This window comes from Nelumbo nucifera, chromosome 3 (assembly GCF_055504915.1).
Source record: "Nelumbo nucifera cultivar China Antique chromosome 3, China Antique-T2T, whole genome shotgun sequence".
Lineage (NCBI taxonomy): Eukaryota > Viridiplantae > Streptophyta > Magnoliopsida > Proteales > Nelumbonaceae > Nelumbo > Nelumbo nucifera.
Window position 1 is genome coordinate 4,355,933 of NC_142651.1, and position 10,405 is coordinate 4,366,337.

General features: G+C 37.0%; 1 protein-coding gene across 1 annotated transcript; it reads right to left on the reverse strand.

The window, feature by feature from the left end:
* Positions 1-1,170: 1,170 nt before the first annotated feature.
* On the reverse strand, positions 1,171-9,057 carry LOC104592890 (mitochondrial import receptor subunit TOM20-like). Its single transcript, XM_010252421.3, has 6 exons — positions 8,829-9,057; positions 8,414-8,492; positions 8,147-8,316; positions 7,985-8,032; positions 3,121-3,213; positions 1,171-1,546 (listed from the first exon to the last, which is right to left on the reverse strand). Exons 1-6 carry the CDS (start codon positions 8,925-8,927, stop codon positions 1,421-1,423), a joined length of 615 nt encoding a protein of 204 aa, XP_010250723.1. The 5' UTR covers positions 8,928-9,057; the 3' UTR covers positions 1,171-1,420.
* Positions 9,058-10,405: the final 1,348 nt, after the last annotated feature.

Consider the following 10,405-nt stretch of genomic DNA (forward strand, 5'->3'; position numbering starts at 1 on the left):
ATTTACATATTTATATAAAAATATTTATTCATATATGTATGTATGTATTTTTATAAATAATTATAAAAATATTTATTTATTATTCTAGGCTCGTGAGCCTTATGAGCCGAGCTCGAGCTCAGTGAATTCGAATAAATTGACTCGAAGCTCGATTTAAACTGAGCCGAACTGAATTCGAATAACTCATGAGAAGCTCGGCTTGTGGCCACCCCTATTGAAGCATGTTGCTACCAAATTTTGCAATATGGGTTAAAAATAGAAAGTTGTTGATCTCAGCTTATGGGGTGTTACCTTGGCCTTGAAGTATTATCTCATACATGGACTCACTTGTAATTACAAAGAAACATCAGAGGCTTCGGGGTGATATCTCGGGAGTGTATAATCAAATCAGTAATGTTAGAAGTAGAAAAAAAAAATTGAAAATATCGATGAATATAAAATAAGGTGAGGTGAAGTGAAATGTGCCAAAGTATATGATGTGTCGTAAGTATCCGATGTAATGTCCTTGAACAAATGAAAAACTCACCTATTTATAGGAGTTTCATCCAAGAATGGGTCACTACCACACGATCGGGGAGTTCGATCCACTTATCATGCCCTTAATTGACAAGTTGTATGCACGTGCCTACGTTAAATGGGCTGACGTTGATGTTTTGATTAACTCATCCACATGTATGATTTACATGAATGTTCACATATTGTTTCCTCAGTTGACTAGATGTATTTGCCATAAGCTCGTGTCAGGTCAGCTTGGTCAGATCAAGTCATCTCAACCAAGCTTAAGTGAGCTCGATTAAATCAACTTGACCAAGGGTTAGCTCAGCCGAGTCGATTTGTCCCTTTAAGGTGATGTAAGGTCAATTAACAACTTTGCCCCCAGCGCCACACTGCCAATTGCAGACCACTTGTACAACGCTTTAGTTTATAGACGATTCGAGCTGGATGATGCTAATGGATTTCTACATGCATGAATGAATATAGCATGCCAAAAGGCTACACTGAAACTACTTTAAGAAATGAGCAGTGTAGATCATCACATTGCACGGTATTGGCATGTGCCAGTAGGGTAATGAGTGGATCCATTTTTGTACGAAACCCAGAAGTTAGTTCTCAATTGGATCCTTCTAACAGATAACGAAAAATAACAAATTCGAATTCTAAAACAGATAATGGGTGTAAGAGAAACTTCTCAAATAAAAAATTAAAAAAAAAAGAGGAAATTAATATTTTGTAACAGAAATCTGTCAATCACCAAGTAATCTCTTTGAATTTAAAAACAACATACAGATAGTTGACCACATACTGCTAAATTTTCTACAGAGCTTATCTTGGAAAACTTTTGACCAAAATCAAACCTCAGTGTAAACATTCCAAACAGCAGTAGGCTTGCCTCCAGAGATGCCCAAAATATTTGCTGTTCTTATCTTGGAGGTGGTGGAGGAACATGAGATTTTGCCATACCCACCCATGCAACAATGCCAACTGCAAGGATTATCCATCCAAAAATATCATACTTGAGGTCACTGCTTTTCTTTTTCTTTGAGCTCTGAAACACAAACAGTACTCAAGTTAATACCAATCCCTCATCGTAGAACTTACCAAAACGAAACCTCTCATATTCATGTTTCTATATTTCTTTCAGTAGATAATCCTTACTCACCATTCTTCTGGGAAAAAAGAAACCCAAAAAAATATCAAAGCTATGGATTCTTAAGATGGATTAGAAAATTGGAAATCAACACTTACGCAGTTATGTACTTCTGTAAGTTCGAGATCAGCTTATGGGGTTTCTTTGTTGCTGTCAGGTTTGTTTTTGGTGTTTTGTTTTGTTGGTTTGTTTGCCTTGCTTGGGGAGGTGGGTACGTGGGACTTGTTTATTTGTATGGTTGGGTTGTGAGTTGATAATTAGGTGGTTTTGGAGTTTTTTTCTCTCTCAGGTGACTTCTGGTCACCTTCCCTGTATTTCTTCTTTTTATTTTATTACCAAAAAAAGGACATAATAATGTGTTCCAAGAGAATACATATTGACAACAAAAGGCAATGGCACCAAAAAATTACACTAATGCTGATACTAGGTACATGCATTGTTGCGCAGCTTATGATATCCAAGTAATGCTCCACAACTACAAAACGTAAATACACAAATATTCCAAAATAAACATGCAAATATAGTACTATTTCATGTGGCTAGAAGGGGCAAAAGCAGAAATCAAGAACCGGGATGCAAATCAAGAAAGTATTCATTTGGTTCACTGGCAGTCTTGCTTACATATTCGCCTACTGGTGGAGAAGTACCATTGTGCCACTCTTACCTTTTTACAATTGGGTTATCAATAATACACATCAGTTCTTTTTTTTTCCTTTTGATATTGAGAAAAGAGTTGGAGAGGGAAAAAATGAAAAGCGCTTATTCGCATAAATGGAAACTTAAATTGGAAAAAGAATCAAGAGAAAGGAGAAAGTACACACAACCAATCAGGTAAAACCCTCACTTCAAATATGAAATAGGAAATTAAATGTAAGACATTATTTAGCATGCTCTAAGTAGATATGTGTCAAGATTTGGTGGCTGAGCTAGGAGTATTCAAAACCAAAAATACAAGTTGAGACATCATTGTATTTGGAAATATATACATAACTCCTGAGGCACCGTGGGATGTCAATGGATTGGACAAAATTTCTTATCAGAAAATCCAATCCAATCCAATTTCTTACATTATCGGATATCCATTAAAAACAAACCATCCAATATGGTAGGATTCAGTTTAGTACCAAGGTGACATCAGCAAGCCAGGTAATTATTACCAGAATAGAACAATTGAAGCAAATTTTATTTTTTAGAATTGTATTTGTTACTTTATTTTAATAACAAAAAACACCATCCATGAGATCCTTCTCTTTATTGTTGTATATGATCGAATGGATGGTTATTGTGGTTACTGGATTATTCAATTCAATAATACTGTTTTTAAACCCATTCCATTTCTAGGAACTTAATGGATACCCAAACCCAACTTACTTGGATCCAATCAAAATACGCACATGCCCCAGTAAAATGTATCTTATGCATACATAGTTCCATGCTTATTGCAAGTGAAAAAAAAAAGTTTAGGAACTCACCTTTGCACTTGAAGAAGTTGAAGATCCTCCACTTGTTCCTGTTGCCTGTTGACTAAGCCCATGCTTGTGGATTTCCATATGCAGTTCAGGAGCCTAAGGTAATGAGGCAAACATTAACCAAGGTGAAAGTCAGAAATATAATTGTAATTAAGGCTCAACAATAACAATCACATAAAAAGAGCTGCACTAAGTACGAGAAACAATTGGGCACTTGAGATCAAGGATTTCAGTTCTTTTGATCTTGGTCTTTGTACATCTTTACATTTAAATCAAAATAATAATTTTTTTATTACTTATCAAAAAAAGGCTACAAGCAAGGGATTTATGTGCAACTTAGAACAAGCTACAGTTTTTTTGATGAGCAACAGAAACTTAGAGAAAGCTACCATTGGGTGGGTGACACATGCAGAAGCCCCACAAACCAATTCAATAGAAACCCCATGAGGATTAATCAACAAGATATTTTGTCCTTGTCTATTCTCCCAAAATTCAATAAGAGATCGTGTTTCCACAACTCTAAGGCAATCAATTCTACCACCTGAAGGGCAAATTCCGGCTCTAAAAGGAAGACCACAGTGTCATCAAATAGCGATTCATGGTGACTCACCACAAAAAACAAACTTTGATTTGGAAATGATACCAACATCAATCAAAAAAGGAAATGAAATAGGACAGCAGAAATGAGAACAAAGTGACCAGTGTCAAGCAGCCAAGAGGAGTAGGTAAAGAGAACTTACCATGTTACCAAGCTAGCAAGGGCATGGCTGGGATTTTTTTTTTTTTTGATCAATGAACTGCTGTATATGGATTTACACTAAACATTTAAGTATCCAACATGATGCGGCACCTACATGCATCTGGGTATCATAGCTCACTGTCTAGGTAAAAAAAGGGGCAGCCCAGTGCACGAGGCTCCCCCAATGCAGAGTCTTGGGAGGGACAGATGTACACAGCCTTATCCCTGCACATACAGAGAAGCTGTTTCCAAGATTTGAACCCTGGTCACCCAGCTAACTGTCTAGGTAAACACTGCAAACACAATTTAGTTGTTGAATAGCATCTCTAGCTTCTTTGCAGGCCAAGGATGGCAAGCGTTTAACATGCAGTGCAACTCTAGTGCATAGTTTTCAAAGCGCTGAGGCAAGGCTAAGCGATATGGGGGCACCTTGTCTCCTAGTTGCCTAGGCAGGCACATAAGCATCACCTAGGCAATGGGATTTTTTTTTTTTGAATAAAAACCATGAATCCTACGGTAATTCCCCAAGTTTCATGGAAAACAACAACCATCTTTCACTATATAGTCTATAATCTTCATAAAAATGTATAAACTTCATTTGGAACATAGAAAAATAACATGTTGATGAAAAATGGAAGAAAGAAAAGAAAATTCAGAAAATATAGAGGGTCTGAGCCTTTATTGTTGTCCTATAAAGAAAATCAATAAGTGTTGATTGGACAAAATTTTGAGTTCTTCAATGCTTATATTAGTTCAGGTTTTGAAGTCTTCGAGCGTTCAAGATAGTATACATCTTGATTGAACCTTAAAAGATAAGAAAAATAATAAAAAGAAACTAGTATTTTAACTCAAACTCAACAATGTAGTTCAATAATGTCTGTCTCATTATTATAATCTTAGAAAGTTAAGAATACCACGTAAAAAATATCTTGGTGATTAAGTGAGGTGGGCAGGTGGCCCTCCATGAGTGCCTTACCACCAAGGCATCACAATACATGTTAAGCAACTTTGGTATTACTCCATTGTCATAGTTAGGCTGTACATCTTAGAGATAGTCTTTATTATGATAGTGGGTTGTTCTTGTGCTATTTTGTGTAGTAATAGCAGACACGCCTTCACTGGATTGTTTGGCTTCTCATTTGATTGATAGCAGCACTTTTGTGTTTTATTGGGTGGCTGCAAGAAATTGTTGTGACTATGTGAACTCATGAAAACTAAATGACCCAGGCATGCACTCACCATGTGATTTGGTTTATCCTCTGACTTATAGTATATCATGTTTTTTTCTAGAGGCCAAAAGAAAGTGCTATGATTATGTGAACTCATCACTTCACATGTTAGGATAACTTTGTATTTCTTGACATGCTTAGTAAGGTAGTGGATCCTAGAGGTAGGATCCATTTTATCATATGATTATAAGTAGTTCATGACTTCATGTATTACTTGGGGTAGCAACATGCCAACAAGCATGCATGCACTAGGTAATTTCGTCTTTCGTTTGATTGATAGAATGTCTATGTTTTATTGGAGGGTTGCAAAAAAGTGTTGTGACCATGTGTATTAATCAAAACCAAATCACCTAGCCAATACTCACAAGCTGATTTGGTTTTAAATTTGATTATTAGCATGTCTATGACTTATTGGAGGGTCACAAGAAAGTGTTGTGACCACGTGAACTTATTGAAATTAAACCACCCAACACTCACTGGATGAATGGATTTTGCTTTTGATTGATAGCATGCTAGTGTTTTATTAGAAGGTCACAAGAAAGTATTATGACCATGTGAACACATCACAAAACATGTTAGGCTACCTTAGCATTTCTTTATTGACATAGTAAGGTAGTAGTTTAGAAGTCTCTGTTTTTTTCATATGTTAGTGGGTTATTTCTGTATCATTTAGAGTAGAAAAAAGGAATGCACTCATTGGATGATCTGATTGTTAGCATGTCTGTGTTTTATTGTAGGGTTACAAGAAAGTGTTGTGACCATGTGAACTCATTGAAACCAAATCACCCAAGCATACACTTATTCAGTGACTTTGGTTTTTCATTTGATTGATAGCATGCTTGTGTTTCATTGGAGGGTCATGTGCAAGTGATGTGGTTGTGTGAACTCATCATTCCTAGGTTCAAAATATGGATACACCCGATACGCTGGTAGAGGCGTATCAAGCAGTATAGGTAGTTTTTTTTTTTTCAAATCCTGTTCAGAGGGGCCGGTTTCCGTCCACCCCCTGAACCAGTCAAAACCCCAATACACCCTCTGTAGGGGCGTATCGGGTATCGACCAATACGTATCAATACTTTGAACCTTGCATCATTCAACATGTTAGGCTACTGTGATATTTCTAAATTGTTATAGTAAGGTAGTAGACCCTAGAGACAACCTCTTTTTTTCATATGCTAGTGGGTTGTTTTTGTTAGTGTCATTTGGGATAGCAACAACAAGATAACTCTTTAGATAATATGATTTTTCATTTGATTAATAGCATATTTGTGTTTTATTAGAGGGTTGCAAGTGTTTTGACCATGTGAACACATTGAAACCAAATCACTCAGGCAAGCATTCACTGGGTGATTTGGCTGATATTGTGTCATGTTTTATTGGAGGGTCAAAAGAATGTTTTGTGACCATGTGAATTCATTGCTCCACATGTTAAGCTGTCCTTGTATTTCTTGATTGTCAAAGTAAGGGAGTCAACCCTACAGGCATACTTTTAAGGGATCGGTAAGGCATGCTGTGCTTTACTGAAGGGTCAAAACAAAGTGTTGTGAGCATGTGAACTCACTGCTCCGCATGTTAATCTATATTTGTATTTTTTTTATTGTCAAAGTAAGGTAATGGACCCTAGAGGCATAGTTTTCAAGGTGTCAAGGAAAGGCTAGGCGATGGGTGTTACATAGAAAGCAACAACCATCTTTGCTATTAATTGTCTACAATCTTCATGAAAAAATGTATAAGCTTCATTTGAAACATAAAAAATCAACATATTCATGAAAAATGGAAGAAAGAAAATTTGTAACATTTGATGGCACACCAAATTATAAGTAAACAAGTCAGCCAATATGGACTGTTACCAGATGTAGCAGAAACTGGTGTTCTTATTTCTGATCTGAACTCTAATATTACCTGAAATTATCAATTCAACACCTAGAGGTGCATGCCCTACATGTATATAGCCCTCTAGAAATCCCCAGTACACAGCTAGTAAAGAAACTTCACCTGGATTAGCTAACACCATAGCAAGGTCTAACATCTATGTCATTGTCCAGATCTTTCGGATATTGAATTCGAGCTACACCACCAAGATCCAAGCACCAGAAAATGAATCTAAATCTCTATTAGTGCCAAACTGAGTACCAGAATGAATTCCATATACTTATTGGCAGATCTATTCAGTCAATGAAAAATAACAGAAGAAAAAGGAAAGGAAAAATAATCAGGTTTCAAAATTATTTTATCATGAAATAAGAAACCTCTTTTTATAACTATGAGGTTAAAAAAAACTCTTTTTTTATAAGTACGAAATAAGAAACCTTATTTCAGTTTCTTATGACAGATAGCTCGTAGAATAACCTAAAACCAAGTTGTACTCAGCTTTTCAAAACTTTCAACCCTTAGAAAGACTGCTGCCATCAACTAACTCTACCTGTTTTGTGTAGTTCCCATTATCATTTGTTACAATTTGCTCTTTAACATAATGTCAAATTTATGCTCACCTCCCTACCATCTTAGGTTCTCTGAATCTCTTTGGCACCTTGGTATTGTGTTCCTGTTTTGATTCTATGTAAACACCACATAGACAATTTGACCTTAAACATATTTGGTTGGGCAGATTTAACTTCAAATGGTTCCAGTCGTCTTGTGTGACGCCTAATAGAGTTATAGAGCCTGCATGTTTTAGTCAATAACAAACTATTTTGCAGTGTGTTTTGTGCCAGAACATCTCACTTTCTCGATTCCCAATGGCATGATTTAAATTCAAACATTGTAAATTAAAACACCATAGTACAAAATAGCCTCTTAGTAGGTGCTGAAAACGCAGTTCAAAGACAAAGAAGCAAACATGAGCAACCCAGAATTAGTTATAGCTGTCTACCAAGTGGCACGAAGACTAATAAGGTACCTTAGCAGTAACCTCTAAAGACTTGAGGTAAAGCTCATTTCCTGGATCCTACAAGAAACAGGAGTAACCATAAGTTCCATTAGCATATTTAAGGTGTATCACATTTCAAACGAGAAAATATATATATATATATATATCATGGAGCTTGATTGCTAAAGTTACTTCGTCTACTGCTTGCTGGAAGTACTGAGAAGCTTTTTCAAAGTAAGTCTGGGCTTCCTCATGCTCAGGAGTTAGAAAGGCATTAGATGTGTGTGCATTTCCTAAGCACCAAAGTGTGTCATGCTTTCTTGGGTTAACTGACAACGCCTCCTCCAGCTTCGAAATGGCATCTGTGGAATTACATTACAAAATAGAAGCATAAGAATTGACATCATCCACAACCCTAATTAGAACTCAGCAGATGAGGATGCAGATAACCATCAAAACCTTTTATCATGTTCTTAGAGTCTGCGACGCTTTGGAATTGTGACAATTCAAGAAGCGCTCCTCCCCATCTCGTAAGGTTCTGCCGAAATTAAGCAAAATGGACTAAATAAGCAAGATAGATGAATATACTTAAAAGAACATTAGAACAAAAGATAGTCTGTTCGTGGTTCTTGGAGCTCTAAGATAACAATAATAGTGATGATAAACCGGCAAACTATAAGGAATATATATTTTCTTTTCATCCTGAGTGAGCTTCTGGTAAAGCTGTTAATCCATTGAAGTAGCATTTCAATGTTGAACAAGTACCGAAGATCATCAGACAACGGTATCCAACAATGTGAAGCTGAATCAAAAAGAATAAAACAGAAGTAAAAGGAATATGAAATAACAAGTGACAAGGTCAGAATGTACGAACATCTGCATCGAGTGGATTCTTAGCGTAATTGGCCTCGGCAGTCTTTCGAGCGTGCTCGAAGAACACGAGGCGGTCGAAATCGCTCTGGGGCACGTCCATGACTGCTACTGCGGTGGTTTGATCAAAATTCTTTAATGGAGTCTCAAGTCTGCCTGTTTTTTTCCCTGCTCCTTGCGCTAGGGCTTGCAAGAAGGTGTTGTAGCGGCTTTACGAGTGAAGAGGGAAAATGAGAAAAATACAGAATTGGCTTTTATAGCTTCGTGGCTTGGCTGTTTAAAAAACAGCCAAATAGCCCAGCTTCATGTGCACGACACGCTAGCAAGGTCAACCCTAATGCAAATGCCCTCCAATACCCTCCCACAGTGTTTTCAACCTGCCGTTGATCCAGCCGGTCGAACCGATCGAACCGTCATCCGGCTAGGATTTTGGGTCTGGTTCAATCAAGATCCATTAAACGGTTAAAAGAAGTTAGCTTAGTCAAAAACCATTCGACCAAACTAGTTCAATCATTGACCCATTCGACTCAGTGACCGAGTTGCGGGTTGCACACTTGATGCATATAAAATTTTCAGAGGTTATAACTTTGCACTATGATGTCTGATTGGGTATTTTTTTTATTTTGGATAACTTTTTGAGATTTGTGCACCACCTTGCTATTTTTGTAAAAAAAAGGCCTCAATTTGTAATTTTTTATAAATAAAAAATAAAAATTGAATTGAAAACATATCTTAAACATAGTTATACATTATTTATTGCTAAAATATATATTTATATACATGATGATGTGGCACAATTTGAACCGTTTGACCCAACCAATCGAATCGATGACCCACAACCTGAAGGCAAAATTGGTTCGGCCTCCAGGCCGGTTTTTAAAACATTGCCCTCCCAACATGATCTGACACAACACATCTAATACATGGTGGGTCCCTCTTTTATGGTAGGTTCCAATGTGCGATGTCAAATCACGTTGAGAGGGAGACCATATATGCTTTTCACATAGCGTGCCTCACACCGACCTTACAGGCACATCCCACCATGTATCAAGAACATCTCTCATACTTATATGTTATTATTAATGGGAGATGTTCCCAATGCACGGCGGAATGTGCTTTTGAGGTTGGTGTGAGGCACACTTTGTGAGGAGCAGATCCAGTCTCGTTGAGAGGGTATTGGAACCTATTTTATTGGCAGGTGATCCCATCGTGGCCCACATCTTAAAACTTGGCCCGAACCTTAAACAACATTACCAACTGAGAGCTGGCTCGTTGGTGTGTTAGCTGGTTTGGTCAAGGGGAAGTTATTAATGGACAGTGGTGCATGGCACCAAGTACCAAAAAGAAAAAAAAAAAAAGACCTTAAATAACGTCTATTGATCTATTCTACCAAGCCCATACCCAAAACATATTAAAAATTTAGACACATTTGGTATCGGCTTAGGATTGGACCGGATTTGGTTTATTCAGTTTGGTTTAAACGGACCTATTGGGTCCAACATATTAATATTTGGCATTGACAATCTAAGTTCTAAGCATCAAATAATAGCAATAATAATAACAACAACAATGATAATAATA

Bases quoted from the DNA above. Each gene is read 5' to 3' on its own strand.
- LOC104592890 (XM_010252421.3), bottom strand. From the start codon at position 8,927: ATGGACGTGCCCCAGAGCGATTTCGACCGCCTCGTGTTCTTCGAGCAC. The intron at 8,033-8,146 runs GTAACTTTAGCA...TGTTTCTTGTAG, and splicing joins TCCAGCAAGCAGTAGACGAA to GATCCAGGAAATGAGCTTTA. The intron at 1,547-3,120 runs GTGAGTTCCTAA...TTTGTGTTTCAG, and splicing joins CAACTTCTTCAAGTGCAAAG to AGCTCAAAGAAAAAGAAAAG.